The following is a 19,886-nucleotide window of genomic DNA, read 5'->3' as shown; positions in this document are numbered from 1 at the left end:
AGACTAGTTTCCCCTGTTTCCCCCTGCTTCCAGTTTTATTAGAAACTCAACTACACACTCTTTGATTTCAACTGTATTTACAGGTGCATCTCAATACATTAGAATATGATGAAAAGTCCATTTCCAGTAGTTCAAGTCAAACAGCTCAAACCAAGTATTGAGTCATATAGATGGACATACTTTTCAGAGCCCAACATTTCCATATTAAGCATACTTTTTAAAATTGGTCTTTTGTAATATCATTTTTTTTTTAGACATTGGATTTTATGTCTTCATTAAATTTAAGAAGAAATTAAAGAAATGAAGACATGAAATGTTTCATTCTTTGCTTAATGGATCTATATAATGTGTTATTTCCACCCTTTGTATTGAATTATTGACATAAATAAACTTTTCTATGATTTTCTACTTTTTTATGAATTTATTGAGATGCACCTGTATAAACAGACCAGCTTTCTGTCACAGTATGGTGGAGCCCTCATCTTACCTGCTAATCATCCTCTTTTATTGCCAGTTTGTCGAAGTTATATGTAGGATTATTGCTTCTCGAGCAGCCAAACCAATGTGACCTTTGACCCTTCCAGTCTCGGAGATGCAGACACAGAGTTGGCCGTTGCAGACGACGATGTGGACGCCACAGCAACAGAGACCTACTGCGGGGAGTGGAAGAACGACAAGCGGACAGGATTCGGCGTGAGTCGGCGGTCCGACGGCCTGCAGTACGAGGGGGAGTGGCTTAGCAACAAACGTCATGGCTACGGCTGCACCACGTTTCCCGATGGCACAAAAGAGGAAGGGAAGTACAAACAGAACATCCTCGTGAGCGGAAAAAGGAAGAACCTGATCCCCCTCCGGGCAAGCAAGATCAGAGAAAAGGTGGACCGAGCCGTGGAGGGAGCACAGAAAGCAGCCGACATCGCCCGTCAGAAAGCTGAGATCGCTCTGTCCAGGTACAAGCTCGGTGATGGTTGTGGATGAGCCTGTATGTCTGTCTTTCTTGTGTTTGTCATTTACCTCCATTCCTTTGGATTGTAGCAAGGTTATAATAGTTTTTGATTTTTCATTAGTTTTAGTTTTAATTTTGTTGTGATTTTTTGTTTTCAAATTCATTTAGTTAGGGACCGAGCACCGATGGTGCGAGGACCCTATTGTAATTGAAGGAATTATTATTATTATTATTATTATTTTTTTCCGAAATGAATTGTCTTTTTGGGGCCTTTCTCATATTCAAAAACTCACCATTTTTGGGAGATACATCAATCTCGCGTGAAATTTACGTATTCTGGTAGTCGCACTAATGGACCTTGCGAAATGACTCAGTAGCGCCCCCTTGAAAATTTCAAAACAGCCTCACAATATAGGTTTTTTTCACGTACACACACGAAAGTTGGTACATATGTGTATTAAGGGCACCCGCACCAAAAACTCTCAAGAACCCATACCCGAAAACGTACAGGAAGTCGGCTATCTTGAGTCGAACACTGCGTTTACGGCTGTTTTTGGCCATTTCCACCCCGCATACTTTAACGAACTCGTCCTACAGATTTCTTCTGATTGACTTCAAACTTGCTCAGTAGCATCACAAGGCCTTTGGGATCAAAAGTTATTCAAATCTTTACCGCCAGTCACACTATGTGGCCGTAGCCTGGCGGCAAAATATGCCGTCTCGCCAAAAAACAACAGATCTTTATAACTTTTACATACTTTGTCCCATCTGCTCCAAACTTCTCATGCTTCATCAGAGTCCAGCCCTTAACACTTCTAAATAACCATCTTTCATCAAGCCCCGCCCCTTATGCTTTATCCACGCCCCCTTTCACACAATGACCACGTTGCATACTTTACATAACTACTCCAACAGATTTAATCCCATTCACTTCAAACTTGGTCAGTACCATCACAAGGCCTTGGGGAACACAACTTATCAACACCTTTACTGACCTTCACAATATGTGGCCGTGACATGGCCGCAAAATATGGTGTCTCGCCATCTAACTCCAGACTGGATAACGTGACCATACATTGTCCAATCTGTCCCAAATTTCACACACGTGATGCGGGGCCATCCCTGAACACACCCACGTGTCAATATTGACAAACAGTCATAGCGCCCCCCGCTGGCTACAGAACCTAACATGTTTTACACCTAGCCCGAGCAGTAGGTTTCACGTAGAGACACGACATTTGGTACACATATGAATCATGTGGAGACACACCAAAAAGCCTCTTGGACCCATACGTCAAACCCAACAGGAAGTCCGCCATCGTGTTTTGAAGATCGCAATATTCAGCATTTTGGGCCATTTCCAGGTCGCATACTTTAACGAACTCCTCCTACAGATTTTACCCCATTGACTTCAAACTTGGTCAGTACCATCACACGGCCTTTGGGATAAAAAGTTATTCAAATCTTTCCCGACGGTCACACTATGTGGGCGTGCCATGGTGACAAATATGGCGTCTCGCCATTTAACACCAGACTGGATAACTTGACTATACATTGTCCAATCTGTCCCAAATTCCGCACACGTGATGAGGGTCCAGTCCTGAACACACCCACATGTCAATATTGACACACACTCATAGCGCCCCCTGCTGGCAACAGCAAGTAACATGTTTTACCCCTACCCCGAGCACAGTGGTAGGAGACACACCATTTTGGTACGCATAGGGACTGAGCCTACAGCACCGCGCCCGACGTGGCCTCCGCTGACATGGCCTCCCCCGACGGCTCCACTCGGCTCGTTATTAGGGCCCGAGCAGGCAACGACCTGCGAGGTCCCTATTGTATTTCGAATGATTATTCTTTTTTTTATTAGGGACCGAGCACTAACGGTGCGAGGACCCTATTGAAATTGGTCCGTTTATTATTATTATTATTTTTAGGGGGAGTAAATCGCTTATTTGAGGCCTTTATCATATTCAAAAACTCCCCATATTTGGAATATACATAAATCAGATTTGAAATTTACGTATTCTGGTATTCGCGGGAATGGACCTTGCAAAATGACTCACTAGCGCCCCCTCAAAATATTCAAAACATCCTCACAATATAGGTTTTTTTCACGTAGACACACGAAAGTTGGTACATATGTGTATCATGGGAAGACGCACCAAAAAGCCTCAAGAACCCATACCCGAAAACGTACAGGAAGTCGGCCATCTTGGATTGAATATTGCTCTTGTCATCGTTTTTCGCCATTTCCAGGTCGCATACTTTAATGAACTCCTCCTACAGATTTTATCCAATTGACTTCAAACTTGGTCAGTACCATCACAAGGCCTTTGGGATCAAAAGTTATTGAAAGCTTTATCGACGGTCACACTATGTGGGCGTGGCATGGCGGCAAAATATGGCGTCTCGCCATAAAACACGAGATCGTTATAACTTTCCCATTCTTTGTCCCATCTGCTACAAATTTCTCATGCTTCATCACAGTCCAGCCCTTAACACTTCTACATAACAATATTTCATAAAGCCCCGCCCCTTATGCTTTATCCACGCCCCCTTTTACAAAATGACCACGTTGCGTATTTTACATAACTCCTCCAACAGATTTCGTACCATTGACTTCAAACTTGGTCAGTACCATTACAAGGCCTTTGGGATCAAAAGTTATTGAAAGCTTTACAGACGGTCACACTATGTGGGCGTGGCATGGCGGCAAAATATGGCGTCTCGCCATGAAACACGATACTGTATAACTTCACCATACATTGTCTCATCTGGCCCAAAATTCTTACACGTGATAAGGGTCCACCTCTGAACACACCAACATGTCAATATTGACACACAGTCATAGCGCCCCCAGCTGGCAACAGAAGGTAACAACTTTAACGCCTAGCCCCAGTAGTAGCTTTCACGTAGAGACACGAAATTTGGTACACACATTAATCATGTGGAGACGCACCAAAAAGCCTCTTGGACCCATACCTCAAACCCAACAGGAAGTCCGCCATCTTCTTTTGAATATCGCACAATTCATCATTTTTTCCCATTTCCACGCTGCATCCTTTAACAAACTCCTCCTACAGATTTTATCCAATTGACTTCAAACTTGGTCAGTACCATCACAACGACTTTGGGATCAAAAGTTGTATAAAGCTTTACCGACGGTCACACTATGTGGGCGTGGCATGGCGGCAAAATATGGCGTCTCGCCATAAAACACGAGATTGTTATAACTTCTCCATTCTTTGTCCCATCTGGTCCAAACTTCTAGTGCTTCATCAGAGTCCAGCCCTTAACACTTCTAGATAACAATATTTCATAAAGCCCCGCCCCTTATGCTTAATCCACGCCCCCTTTCATAAAATGACCACGTTGCATACTTTAACGAACTCCTCCGACAGATTTCATCCGATTTACTCCAAACGTGGTCAGTACCATCACAAGGGCTTTGGGATCAAAAGTTGTATAAATCTTTACTGCCTGTCACACTATGTGGGCGTGGCATGGCGGCAAAATATGGCGTCTCTCCATAACACACCAGACAGTATAACTTGCCCGTACATTGTCCCATCTGTCCCAATTTTCTCACAGGTGATGAGGGTCCAGCCCTGAACACACCCACATCTAAATATTGACACACAGCCATAGCGCCCCCCGATGGCAACAGGAAGTAACAACTTTAACGCCTAGCCCCAGCAGTAGGTTTCACGTAGAGATACGAAATTTGGTACACACGTGCTTCATGTGGAGACGCACCAAAAAGCCTCTTGGACCCATACCTCAAACCCAACAGGAAGTCCGCCATCTTGGATTGACTATCGCACTTGTCATCGTTTTTGGCCATTTCCAGGTCGCATACTTTAACGAACTCCTCCTACAGATTTTATCCAATTGACTTCAAACTTGGTCAGTACCATCACAAGGCCTTTGGGATCAAAAGTTGTATAAATCTTTACCGACCGTCACACTATGTGGTCGTGGCATGGCGGCAAAATATGACATCTCGCCATCTAACACCAGACTGAATAACTTGACCATACATTGTCCAATCTGTCCCAAATTTAACACACGTGATAAGGGTCCAGCCCGGGACACACCCACAGGTCAATAGTGACACACAGTCATAGCGCCCCCTGCTGGCTACAGGAAGTAACATGTTTTACACCTACCACAAGCACAGTGGTAGGAGACACGCAATTTGGTACGCATAGGGACTTAACCAACAGTGCCACGTCCGACGTGCCCTCCCCCGACGGCTCCACTTTGCGAGGGCCCGTTCAGTACTGCGCGCAGTCCTAGTTAGGGACCGAGCACTAACGGTGCGAGGACCCTATTGAAATTGGTCCGTTTTTTATTATTAGGGACCGAGCACTAACAGTGCAAGGACCCTATTGAAATTGGTCCGTCTATTATTCTTCTTTTTCCCAAAAGTAAATCGCCTTTTTGGGGGCTTTATCATATTCAAAAACTCACCATTTTTGGAATGAACATAAATCTTCGCTGAAATTTACGTATTCTAATGGTCCCAGGAATGGGCGTGGCAAAATGACTCAACAGCGCCCCCTTGAAAGTCAAGAAAATTCAGCCCCTCGCACAGGAATGTCGTAGAGACACGAAATTTGGTACATACATGTAACATGGGAAGCGGCACCAAAAAGTCTCTTGGACCCATACCTCAAACCCAACAGGAAGTCCGCCATCTTGGTTTGAATATCGCACTTGTCATCGTTTTTGGCCATTTCCAGGTTGCATACTTTAACGAACTCCTCCTACAGATTTCACCCGATTTACTTCAAACTTGGTCAGTAGCATCACAAGGCCTTTGGGATCAAAAGTTGTATAAATCTTTACCGACGGTCACACTATGTGGGCGTGGCATGGCGGCAAAATATGGCGTCTCGCCACAAAACACGAGATTGTTATAACTTCTCAATTCTTTGTCCCATCTGGTCCAAACTTCTCATGCTTCATCAGAGTCCAGCCCTTAACACTTCCCAATAACAATATTTATAAAGCCCCGCCCCTTATGCTTTATCCACGCCCCCTTTCATAAAATGACCACATTGCATACTTTACATAACTCCTCCGACAGATTTCACCCCATGGACTTCAAACTTGGTCAGTACCATCAAAAGGCCTTTGGGATCAAAAGTTGTATAAATCTTTACCGCCTGTCACACTATGTGGGCGTGGCATGGCGGCAAAATATGGCGTCTCGCCATAACACACGAGACTGTATAACTTGACCATACATTGTCTAATCTGTCCCAAATTTCACACACGTGATTAGGGTCCAGCCCGGAACACACCCACGTGTCAATATTGACACACAGTCATAGCGCCCCCTGCTGGCAACAGCAAGTAACTAGTTTTATACTTAGCCCTTCCACTAGGTTTCACGTAGAGACACGAAATTTGGTACACACGAGTCATGTGGAGACGCACCAAAAAGCCTCTTGGACCCATACCTCAAACCCAACAGGAAGTCCGCCATCTTGGTTTGAATATCGCACTTTTCATCGTTTTTGGCCATTTCCAGGTGGCATACTTTAACGAACTCCTCCTACAGATTTCATCCAATTCTCTTCAAACTTGGTCAGTACCATCACAAGGCCTTTGGGATCAAAAGTTGTATAAATCTGTAACGACGGTCACACTATGTGGGCGTGGCATGGCGGCAAAATATGGCGTCTCGCCATAAAACACGAGATCGTTATAACTTTCCCATTCTTTGTCCCATCTGCTCCACACTTGTCCTGCTTCAACAGAGTCCAGCCCTTAACACTTCTAAAAAACGATTTTTCACGAAGCCCCACCCCTTATGGTTTATCCACGCCCCCTTTTACAAAATGACCACGTTGCATACTTTGATGAACTCCTCCTACAGATTTTATCCAGTTGACTTCAAACTTGGTCACTACCATCACAAGGCCTTTGGGATCAAAAGTTGTATAAATCTTTACCGAGGGTCACACTATGTGGGCGTGGCATGGCGGCAAAATATGGCGTCTCGCCATAAAACACGAGATTGTTATAACTTGACCATACATTGTCCAACCTGTCCCAAATTTCACACACGTGATTAGGGTCCAGCCTGGAACACACCCACGTGTCAATATTGACACACAGTCATAGCGCCCCCTGCTGGCTACAGGAAGCAACATGTTTTACACCTACCCCTAGCAAAGTGGTAGGAGACACACCATTTGGTACGCATAGGGACTGAGACCACAGCGTCACGTCCGACTTGCCCTACCCTGACGTGCCCTTCCCCCGACGGCTCCACTCTGCTCGGTCCCGTTCAGTCCTGCTTGCAGGCCTAGTTAGGGACCGAGCACTAACGGTGCGAGGACCCTATTGTAATTGGTCCGTCTATTATTATTCTTATTTATCCCAAAAAGTAATCACCTTTTTGGGGGCTTTATCATATTCAAAAACTCGCCATTTTTGGAATGTACATAAATCTTTGCTGAAATTTACGTATTCTAGTGGTCCCGGGAATGGGCGTGGCAAAATGACTCAACAGCGCCCCCTTGAAAGTCAAGAAAATTCAGCCCCTCGCACAGGAATGTCGTAGAGACACGAAATTTGGGACATACATGTATCATGGGAAGACGCACCAAAAAGTCTCAAGAACCCATACCCGAAAACGTACAGGGAGTCGGCCATCTTGGATCGAAAATGGCGTTTCCTGCTGTTTTGGGCCATTTCCACGTCGCATACTTTAACGAACTCCTCCTACAGATTTCATCCAATTCTCTTCAAACTTGGTCAGTACCATCACAAAGCCTTTGGGATCAAAAGTTGTATAAATCTTTACCGTCGGTCACACTATGTGGGCGTGGCATGGCGGCAAAATATGGCGTCTCGCCATAAAACACGAGATTGTTATAACTTTTCCATTCTTTGTCCCATCTGGTCCAAACTTCTCATGCTTCATCAGAGTCCCGCCCTTAACACTTCTACATAACAATATTTCATAAAGCCCCGCCCCTTATGCTTTATCCACGCCCCCTTTCATCACATGACCACATTGCATACTTTACATAACTCCTCCAACAGATTTAATCCCATTGACTTCAAACTTGGTCAGTACCATCACAAGGCCTTTGGGATCAAAAGTTGTATAAATCTTCACCGACGGCCACACTATGTGGGCGTGGCATGGCGGCAAAATATGGCGTCTCGCCATAAAACACGACACTGGCTAACTTGACCATACATTGTCCAATCTGTCCCAAATTTCACACACGTGATTAGGGTCTAGCCCGGGACACACCCATGTGTCAATATTGACACACAGTCATAGCGCCCCCTGCTGGCAACAGCAAGTAACTTGTTTTATACTTAGCCCTTGCACTCGGTTTCACGTAGAGACACGAAATTTGGTACACACATGAATCATGTGGAGACGCACCAAAAAGCCTCTTGGACCCATACCTCACACCCAACAGGAAGTCCGCCATCTTGGTTTGAATATCGTACTTGTCATCGTTTTTGGCCATTTCCAGGTCGCATACATTAACGAACTCCTCCTACAGATTTCAGCCAATTCTCTTCAAACTTGGACAGTAGCCTCACAAGGCCTTTGGGATCAAAAGTTGTATAAAGCTTTACCGACGGTCACACTATGTGGGCGTGGCATGGCGGCAAAATATGGCGTCTCGCCATAACACACGAGACTGTATAACTTGACCATACATTGTCCAATCTGTCCCAAATTTCACACACGTGATTAGGGTCCAGCCCGGAAAACACCCACGTGTCAATATTGACACACAGTCATAGCGCCCCCTGCTGGCAACAGCAAGTAACATCTTTTACGCCTAGCCCCAGCAGTAGGTTTCACGTAGAAACACGAAATTTGGTACACACGTGTTTCATGTGGAGACGCACCAAAAAGCCTCTTGGACCCATACCTAAAACCCTACAGGAAGTCCGCCATCTTCATTTGAATATCGCACTTGTCATCGTTCTTGGCCATTTCCAGGTCACATACTTTAACGAACTCCTCCTACAGATTTTATCCAATTCTCTTCAAACTTGGTCAGCACCATCACAAAGCCTTTGGGATCAAAAGTTGTATAAATCTTTACCGACGGTCACACTATGTGGGCGTGGCATGGCGGCAAAATATGGCGTCTCGCCATGAAACACAAGACTGTATAACTTGACCATACATTGTCCAATCTGTCCCAAATTTCTCACACATGATGAGGGGCCAGCCCTGGACACACCCACATGTCAATATTGACACACAGTCATAGCGCCCCCAGCTGGCTACAGCAAGTATTATGTTTTACACATACCCCGAGCACAGTGGTAGGAGACACGCCATTTGGGACGCATAGGGACTCCCCCGACGTGCCCTACCCCGACGTGCCCTCCTCCGACGGCTCCACTCTGCGAGGGCCCGTTCAGTACTGCTTGCAGTCCTAGTTTTAATTAGTTTTTAGAGTGAGTTTGCTAGTTTTAATTTGTTTTTATTTTTTGGAAAATACTTGGTTTTAGTTTAGTTTTTATTAGTTTTAGTGTTAGTTTTAGTTTTTTTTGTAATGGGGTATTTGTTGGGTGCCAGATTCAATAAGATCACAATAAATGTTGCCTTTATTTCCTTTGTCTGATCCATCTCAGCCCCAATAAGTTTATGAAGTCATAAAACCAGATAGATGAAATAGATTTCATGTCAACCAAAAAGGTTTACGTATGAAAAAAGTTAACAAAGATGCAAACTAAGGACATTTTCACTATAATTTTAGTTAGTTTTGTAACCACAAAATACAGTTTCAGTTAGTTATCGATTTTGAAAAAACTCTCGTTTTTATTTTTATTTCAGTTAATGTTAATGTATTTTCAATTCTAGTTTTCGTTATTTCTTCAGTTTTCGTTAACTATAATAACCTTCATTTGCAGAGCACCTTATACACAACCAAGGTTGACCAAAGTGCTTTACATAAATGATTAACAACAAAAAAAATCCAAAAGATACATAAATGAATAACAATAAAATCAAAGAAAATCGAATATGTACAATACAGCACACAAAAACACACTTCTCACACAGGTTCGAAAGCCTGGGAGAAAAAGTGAGTTTTAAGAGAAGATTTAAAAATGTCCAAAGTCTCTGACGAGCGGATTTGCAGCGGTAAACTGTTCCACAGCTTAGGGGCAGCCACAGCAAAAGATCGATGGCCTTTAGATTTTAGCTGCATTGTGGCACATCCAGGTATGACTCATTTAGACCTCAGAGCTCTGGTCGGTGTGTTGTGTGTTCAGAAAAGGTTTTCTGCATACCTTGGTTGTAATGAGTGGTTATTTGAGTTCCTGTGGAACCAGGCTTATGGGCTGAAATATGTGCCACCAGAAACTGAATTTGAATTATTTATATATTTAAATTTGAACATGCTCAATTTGAATTATTGCATTGAAAAGCTGAATCTGAATTATAATTTGAAATTGAATTTATTAGTTTGGAACTGAACATTCAGTTTTCACAATTCAAATTCAGTTTGCAAAAGTTCGCATCCGGGTAGTTGAGGCAGAGCAATCGAGTGCAGATACACAGAGCGCCTCTTCGGCCTCTTTTGTTACATTTGTTGCCACACGGTTGCCATAGCTCCTCTTCGGGCAAATCCGTGGTCAAATCAGTCTAACGTCTTCCTCCGTTTCGTGGCAAGTGGCAACTGGGTGGCAACAAATGTAACAAAAGAAAACGGAGGTGCTGATTGGCTGAAGAGGCGCTCTGTGTATCTGTGCTCGATTGCTCTGCCTCAACTACCCGGATGTTCTTCGCTGAATATTGAAATTGAATTTTGCGAACTGAATTTGAATTGTGAGAGCTGAATCTTCAGTTCCAAACTAATAAATTAAATTTCAAATTACAATTCAGATTCAGTTTTTCAATGCAATGATTGAAATTGAACCATACAAATTCAAATTATGTGATTCAAATTCAGTTTTTTAATGCAATTATTCAAGTTAAGCAATTCAAATTCAAATATAAAATATAAAATCATTCAAATTCAGTTTCTGGTGGCACATATTTCAGCCCATACAGTCTGGCCATTCTCCTCTGACCTCTGGCATCAACAAGGCATTTTTGCTCACTGGATGTTTTCTCTTTTTTGGACCATTCTCTGTAAACCCTAGAGATGTCTGTGTGTGAAAATCCCAGTAGATCAGCAGTTTGTGAAATACTTTGAACTTCAGCAGCTTGTCTTCTCCCAGTCTACATGCCTAAATGCATTGAGTTGCTGCCATGTGATTGGCTGATTAGACATCAGCAGTTGAACAGGCGTACATAATAATGTGGCCGGTGGGTGTACATGGTAAAGTGCACTTGAATGCGATTGCTTAGGTTATAAAAACTGTTATCAGGCAAATCAGCAACCATCATTTGTAATTCCTCACCTCCCATCTAATTCTCTGTTTCTAACTCCTCTCTGTGTCTGTGTGTGGTACCAGTGCCCGCCCCCTACTTATGGCTCCATGTGTCTGAATCACTGGGGGAGATGTAAACACTTGTGGATGGCCCAATTCCCCATTATAATTGAGATCAATGGCAGAATTAGAACAGTATTAAGGTTGAGGTGAAAGTAGGGGTTAAGGAGGTTATGGTACAAGTAAAACAGCAAGCCAAGTGAGACCGTCCGGAGCTATTAAGACTCTGATCAAGCTGCTCTGCTGAATGGAAATGAGATCCTGCTCTCATTAGAGCCCTGCTTACTGATCTAAAACAATGAGCACAGTAGGGCCACGGTGTTAATGGGCGTGCCCTGACCTTCTTTACAGCAGATAGAAACTTTTGGACAGGAATATAAAGCAACAATTTTTGTTTTTCAGCTCAGAAATTAATTAGCTGTCCTGGGATATGTTGCCATGGATACACATCGATACTCTTGTCATGTGGGGACCCATCAGAAGTAGGCCTGTGACCCATTTTGGTCCCAGATTTGTTGTTTCAAGAAACCAGTTTATAAGGCCATGAATACTGTAGTTCTGTATCAAAGCTTTTTTTTTTTAAACATCATTGTAGATTGGGGTTGTGCAGCAAGGTTAGGATAAGAAAATTTAAAAAGTGTCAAGGTGATCATTTGGATAATGAGTTCAATAGAGATACAAACTGAGCAAGCAATTTGGCTACAAGCTTCACACTTTCATTTATATCCACTAAATGATGGTTTCCCTGAGCCAGTTCTGAGAGGTAATACCGAAGGTCACAAGTGAAGTGTCTATCTATCCAATGGCTGTACTGGTTTTTAAACAGAATTTCCCTGATACCATAGCAACAGCATTTTACTGCACTCCCTTGGGTCCTCAGCAATACACCCACCCAGTGGGAAGTCGATTGGATAAGCAGTTCTTCAGATGCGAAAGACAGTCATACATACACAGACAGATGGAGATTCCTGTCTTTATAGTTAGATATTGCTGCCTCAGCATAATCTAGTGCCTATTAGTCAAATGACACCTAAACTCACTCCAACGTCAAATCTGTCCACAGATTGTGGTTGCAAAAGCACAAAGTTTTACAGAGATATTTGTTTAATAGCCCTGCCCACAGCATTTCAGGGGCCATCTATACTGCCCTACAAAGCCTAACTACTGTTACTACATTTTTGGCCAGAATTGAGTTATAACTAAAAATGAACTCCTTGATGTCTGTTTTATCTTGTGACAAAGTTTTAGATTTCAATTTACTTTATTTCAGAGAAATAATGATATAAAAACCACAAAATCCAACTCAAAACCAAGCAATAATTGCACTTACCACAGTCTACATTGGATTTATATACTAATTTAAACATAAAAATAATAGAAATGATAAGTTTGTTTGAAAGGGAAATTATTATCTAGATTGTGATGAAGTTAAAAAAGTGATAAAATTATATTAAGACTAAAATATAACATCACTTTATAATATTAAGTCTAAAATACACAAATCTTTGAATAGAGTCGTTAAACACGTTTAAATACACTGATAACAAAATCAATTTGAAAATGTTTATTCACTGAAAACAAAATATAAAATCTGAAAGAAGACAACAACATTATAGTTACTGCACTCTGTTCATCATTACTATTACTACAGAGTGCAGTAACTATGTTTTTAGGGTCAAAGGTCAAATAAATCATCATGACTTTTGAGCATAAAAATTACATCATCAATACATGTAGAAATAAGTGCCATATCACTTATCTACCTATAACCAATTTGGCTGGCCAGTTAAAACATGTCAAAAAACATTAAAGCAGTTTTTCTCAGTTTTACCTTTTGCCTAGTTACTGCAGTTAGACTTTGTAGAGCAGTATAGCAAATCCATATGGACCACCAACAATTCTAAATAGGAATTTTGTTCATCGGGACCAAATTTTGTTTCAGTTGGTCAGCAGCAGCTTGATTTAACAAGCTACAAGACAACCCATGTTGTTGGTTGAATTCAAGTTGCGAGAGCAGCTAAGGTCAGTCAGCTAACAGCACAAATCAAATCTAATTCTGTGAGGAACACTGCACATTTTTTACTTTACTTTTTTACTTTTACGTTTTTTGCTAAATCTGTTTTCATTGCAGATTTTGCTTTTAGCAATACACTAACTTCTCCACCTAGGCTGAGCGTAAAACCTTAATCGGCAATATTTCTAGACTTTTTTGAAATTACAGCGGCTTTTTTATGCGCCAGTTGTAATGCACAAAAATGTAGGTTGGAAACACACCTTATAGCAGTGTTTCCCAACCTCTTTTGTGCCACGGCACATATTTTACATTAGGAAAATCACACGGCATACCACCAAACAAAAATGTCAAAAAGACAGTAAAAAACACCCTAAATATGTTTAGAACTGCATGTGTCATCTGTCACAATTCCAACCCTCCTCCTTTATCTGGCCTAGGAAGTGGCAAAAATGATTCAAAACAGACTGTAAGCCAGCCAGTGGCGACTTTGCACATGCAAGATTCATTTGCAGACTGGACGCTGAGGGGTTAACATCTCTGCTCTGACTGCAGCTGGGAGAGACTGCTGAGTTAAAGTTTGAATCTTCCACGGCACACCTGATGATTTCTCACGGCACACTTGTGTGCCGCGGAACAGCGGTTGGGAAACACTGCCTTATAGCTTCATATTTAGCTGTCAGATAGTCAGCAGTGTCAATTTTATAATCTTTTTTTTTTTTTTAAGATTTTTTTTTTGTGGCATTTTTACATGCTTTATTGAAAGTGAGAGACAGATAGAAAGGGGGTGACAGAGGGGAGGACATGCGGTAAAGAGAGCTCAGGCCGGATTCGAACCCGGCTCCACCGCAGCGAGGACTGTAGCCTCTATACATGGGGCGCCTGTGTAAACCACTACGCTACGGACCACCCCGTCAATTTTATAATCTAACTATGCGTAAATCGAAATAAAGTATTTGTCTAAGATGCTGCTAATTGGCAAGTGTGCCATACAGAGACTAATTCAACAAATTTGTTGTCATAGACTTGACTTTAAAACAAGAAATTACTTGGAATGTCCACATTACTTGCAGAACTAAAGGTTTGTTTGTGATTAATATGTAATGGCAAAAAAAGTAATTTAATTGTAAAGTATATAGTCCATTCTGGCTTAGAAATTAGATCTGAAAATGTGCAAGCTCAGCATACAATTTAAACCTGAACTATGTAGATATTTGCTAAAATATCAAATCTCTGTATGCAGCCAACATGACTTAAATGAGAATAATCAACAATGGAAAAGAAGCAGATACTGCAACTTAAGTGTTAACTAAGAAGACACCTAGCCTTACAGTGCCAGCACATATTTTGCAGTTATTTGGTTATATGGTACAACAGATGTCCAGTCCTGTAAAGGAAACATTCTGAGCAACAACTGGGATAAAAGTATGCAGAGTGACAGCAGCCTCAGACAGTTTGTGAATGAACCAGTTGTTTGAAAAGGGGTTATGTTTATATCTGATTAGCAGTTGACCTTGAAAACAGATCAATAATGTAACACAGTGACATCATGATCAATAACTTGCATGTATGTACAGAATATGTTGTGTTTGCAAGTGTAGGTCACCTGTAGAGCTGCAACAAATATTCGATTAATCGAACAATCGATTATTAAATTAATCGTCAAATATTTTGAAAGTTGAATAATTGGTTTGAGCAGTTTTTTAACCCATAAGAACCCAGACCCAGTAATCAATCCATAAAGGAAAATTATGTCGGATATACCACAGACCAAGTGGACCACATAGAACACATTTTTGATGTTTGTTTCCCCCTAAATGTCAAAGATCTGTGATGTGACATATGGGCATTGGGCATTTATGGTATTTATGTTTATGATATTTCTTATTTAAAAATGTAAAAATAGACATTTTCTGCTTACAGAAACACAAATTTGCCTTTTTCTTTGCATCTCTGCAACATATATCAAAATTGTAACATTAACAGTGCTGTTTAACACTAAACTATTTCAGATTTGTTTTTAAGTAACAAAATAAAAATAAATCAATAATAAAAACAAATAACCATTAGCATTTTTGTTTGCATCTCCACAACATATATCAAAATTGTGACTTTAATTTGTTCAGGAAAATATTGTCAGAACAAGTTAAATGCAATACAGGACATTAACAGATTAGAATTGTTAAATGGGTTTAAACTTAGCCTAGTAACAAAAAATAAGCTTTTTGAAATTAGCTACTTTCGCACATTTCTGTTTCCAGTCACAGCCACATTTTGGAGAAGTCACTTCTTGTCACATGACCACCACACCAGGGTGTTGAGTATACGTGGCTTAGGGATTTAATGAGTTAATGTGAAACATAAAGCTGAATATGGGAGATTCTAGAAGATTTAAAGTGTTTGTTACACCAGTGTTACTATGGGTTCTTATGGGTTAAAGACAGTCCAGACAAGTCCAAACTCTCTGATTTCAGCTTCTTCAATGTGAATATTTCTGGTTTCTTTGTTTCTTTATGACAATAAACTGAATATCTCTTTGGTTTGTGGACAAAACAAGAGATTTGAGGGCGTCATCTTGTGGTTTGGGCGAACACTGATTGATATTTTGAACATTTTATTGACCAAACAACTAATCGATTAATCGTTGAAATAATCGACAGATTAATCGATAATGAAAATAATCGTTAGTTGCAGCCCTAATCACCTGTTCTCTACAAGAAGCAAGAATTTGATGTACAAGCTTGTTAAAGGGGATAGACAAAACACAAGAGTGTGACAAAGAAATGGTGTGAGATATAACAGAGAGATATGAAGAGAGTGTAAAAGTTAGAGAGAAAAAGACAATAAGAAAGTTAGACAGAAAAAGTATGAGTGAGAGAGAGAAAGAGAGAGAGAGAGAGAGATAGAGAGAGAGAGAGAAAGAGAGAGAGAGAGATTTCCGCATTATGCCAACAATGTTGGCAGGCAGCCTGAGAGAGCAGAGAGGCTGAACTAGAGGGATGCTCACACACACAAACACACACACACACACACACACACACACACACAAACACACACACACACACACACACACACACACACACACACACACACACACGCAAGCAAGAGGATACATGAGTTGAATCACTAAAGATCCAATCCTATTAGTCGTGATGACAGTGTCCTGCTGAGGGCAGTATGACCACAGCCTGCTACAGCTGCTCACCTAACTTATCTCAAACTGTTGACAAGTCACGCAGACAGAGAGCGCAAGAAATGGAAACAAATTAAAAGTTCACATCAGTCACCGGGTTTGAAAGATTCAGAAAGATTCACGACGACACCAAACCGATCTAAACCTTGCAGGGAAAAGTTGCAGCTGTGTGAACAATGTTTCAACCTGTTTCAACTGGCAATCTGGTTGAAAATGCAAAGTTTTAGATGGAGGCTAAGGCCCCGTTTACACGAGGACGCTTGTGGGTAAAAACGAAAAAATATTTTATCGGAAGTGCAGGGACCTTGCAGGTCGTTGCCTGCTCGGGCCCTGATAATAAATAAACATTCGAAATACAGTAGGGACCTCGCAGGTCGTTGCCTGCTCGGGCCCTAATAAAAGAGATATGTTAAGACACTCACCATGCAAACTTGAGCTAATGTATGCTGAGGACTGTGTCTGTGCTCGGATGTTTGGAGGGCAGGAGCTCATGCACAAGGGGGGGTTTAAATTATTTTTGGGGAGGGACAGAGTGTCCTTGTTTAAAGTAGGGTGCCACTTTTTGCTTGCTTAAAGCAGATAAATCCCGATCTCAATACAAAGTACTTGAGTGAACCTATTTGATGAGGAGACCAGAGGAAAGACTACAGTAAGTCTGCAGCCATTCTCACAGCTCTGAGGCAAAGCACCACTGAAGTGCTTATAGCTAAATGTATCACATCTTCATTTAGCATGTTAGCAAGGCGAAAATGTGTTATTTATCACTAATTATAAACCAGAGTACCATGATGGGAATTACATTTTTTTATTTTATTAATGTCTGTACCAAAGTCACAGCAGTTTATCTCGTTAGGCCCTTTCATAGTGTCTCCCGCAAATGCATGGATTAAAGTTTAAAAAAAAAATCTTCTGACTGAAATTTTATTCACACTACAGCCAAGTCACTTGCAGTGTGTGAAACATGTTCCAGGTTAGGCTACTTGACACCTGCTTAAGAAATACTAATGTATAAGAATTCCGCACCAATTGCAGCCATCACATTTATTTGCTCAACCAATACTGTTTACAGGAGGAGGATTTTAAACAGCTCTTCTATTGTATTCTATTTTTATCTTTTCAATTATTTTTTTTGTTTTGCAAAGCTCTCTCTTTACTCTCTAAAATAATTACTTTTCATTACATGTTTTTATTTTCCTTACTATTTCAAGTAAACCTTTTATACATTCTAACTGCTGAGAGGACCTTCACAGCTTCTCTCAGTTTCCTTTCCTTTTGTTTGTTAACGAGCTGCGGGGGTTGGCGGCTCGTTAAGAAGAGTAAGAAGGAGTCTACACAGTCCTCCTGCAGCAGTCTCTCCCAACTGCAGTCACAGAGCCCCTTAGCGTCCAATCAGCAAATTGCTAATAGGCTAACAGTTAGCTCTGTAGCAGTACAGTGTGTATGCTGCTGCTGCAGGAGGTGTTCACTTAGCGATCTCTGTTTGTTTACGACAAGCACCGGACACTCTGTGTACAGTTAGCGATGCCGGTTAATTCACAATCACTATGTTTATTATCAGCAGAGACGCTGTGCATAATTAGCCATGCTGCCTTGTTTATGATCAGCTTCTGACTTTGTGCATAGTTAGGGACGGCAGCCACAGTTGCTTCCGTCTTGATGTGATCACGGTCGAAACTGTCGCTAAGCCATAAAGCTACGATCGAAAACCATACGTCACCTCCGGAGTCTCATAAATCCCTCTGGGGGCCTTTTTGTAATGGAGACATGCTAAATGAGCGGACATTTGAGAGGGCGTGGCCTGAGACTTTCCCAGCGGTCACTCTGTCGTAGTGGCGGAGAACTTTAATCCATGCAAATGTCCTGCTATATACCCGGAAAGATCTGTGCCGGCTTTTCGCCTCAGGGCGTTCATAGTGATCATAGGCGTAAAACCACCCAATAATCCAAACCAGCCACCATAACCCACTCAATATGATACCATAATTATGGATAATGAATGTTAAGTTTTATAAACACGACAATGTGGTAGATTTTCTCAATTTAGCAATTTAGTTGGCCTTTTGCCCTACCAACAATTAAGTTAAACTGCACAGTACTCTGTAGCAGTACAGTGTGTATACGCTGCAGCAGCATGTGTTCACTAAGCAACCTCCGTTTGTTTACAACAAGCACCGGACATTCTGTGCACAGTTAGCAATGCTGGTTTGTTTACGATCAGTGGCGGACACCACGTGTACAGTTAGCATGCCGGTTTGTTTACAATAAGTGGCGGCTGCAGTTGTTGTGCAGCTGCTGAACAGTGATTCGATGACTGTTGGACTAAGTGGGAGGTGTGTGTAAGATGTCATGCACAACGTCAAATATTCCGCCTTGCCGGGATGGCCTGTTCATAGTGGTCCCGCTTCCAACAGTCCCACCAATTTCCGCCTCTGTGACTACTACTACTGGTGGGATCACTTGATCCCGGTTCTGGTGTGTTCAGAATGGAGGCGAGGCGTTATAGAGCCGTAAATGTCGTGGCATGAAACAGCACTATGAAAGGGCCTATTGTTTCATCCTACAGGGACTATGAATGGCTGTGTTTTCATCTCAACTCCTCCAGTAGTTGGATTAAAGCTATAAAGTTGGATTCATGGAATTGCTCTAGAGCACCAGTAAAAAACTTACTGCATATATTTTTAGATACTTGTTACTTTTATATTCAATTCCAGTTTTCTTTTTTGTCCCTCGAGGTGCAATTTGGCGAAAGTGGCTTTTCAAATACAAATGCATCGAAAACAATTTATTCTAACATATAAAAGCAATCAAAACACACAGATAGGACTATATTAGAAAAAAATTGAAATACACACAGATAAATAGGTTCTGGCCATCTGCAGATGGCCAGCAATATCCAATACGCTTTATGTTAAAACGTGTTCACAGTTGAGTGCATTTATCAATCTGTATACAGAATCAACAGACTCTTGGAACAGTCTTGGAAGGAAGCTGCTCAGTGCTCACAAGTCAAATGACCTCTTGGATAAAAATTTACTCCCTTTTTGTTTTAAATAGAAGCAATCTAACACACGTTCTTCATGGCATCTGTTTAAAGTAGTCATAAAGGTCAAGGATAATCTCATATGCTCTTTTGAGGACTTGTGAAAGGGATCTTTGTGTTTTTACAATTATTTAGAGGTTAGTTCAACAATACCCTGATGAAGCCATGGTAATTTGAAGTGAAAGTTAGGTGAAAAGTTATACTTTCAATAAAAAGGGGTAATATATCTGATCTAGACGAGTTTTGTGTC

At 41.4% G+C, this 19,886-nt stretch overlaps 1 protein-coding gene across 1 annotated transcript in view; it reads left to right on the top strand.

Annotated features, from left to right (window-relative positions):
• jph3b (junctophilin 3b) overlaps positions 1 to 19,886 on the top strand; it is a 91,896-nt gene that overhangs the window by 33,121 nt on the left and 38,889 nt on the right. The window contains exon 3 of the mRNA XM_059334854.1: positions 585 to 950. Coding sequence (XP_059190837.1) covers positions 585 to 950 — 366 coding nt within the window. The remainder of the gene's footprint in view (positions 1 to 584; positions 951 to 19,886) is intronic.

This window comes from Centropristis striata, chromosome 6 (assembly GCF_030273125.1).
Source record: "Centropristis striata isolate RG_2023a ecotype Rhode Island chromosome 6, C.striata_1.0, whole genome shotgun sequence".
In the NCBI taxonomy this organism is placed as follows: domain Eukaryota; kingdom Metazoa; phylum Chordata; class Actinopteri; order Perciformes; family Serranidae; genus Centropristis; species Centropristis striata.
The sequence above is the reverse complement of the archived record's forward strand: the minus strand, read 5'-3'. Positions and strand labels throughout refer to the sequence as shown.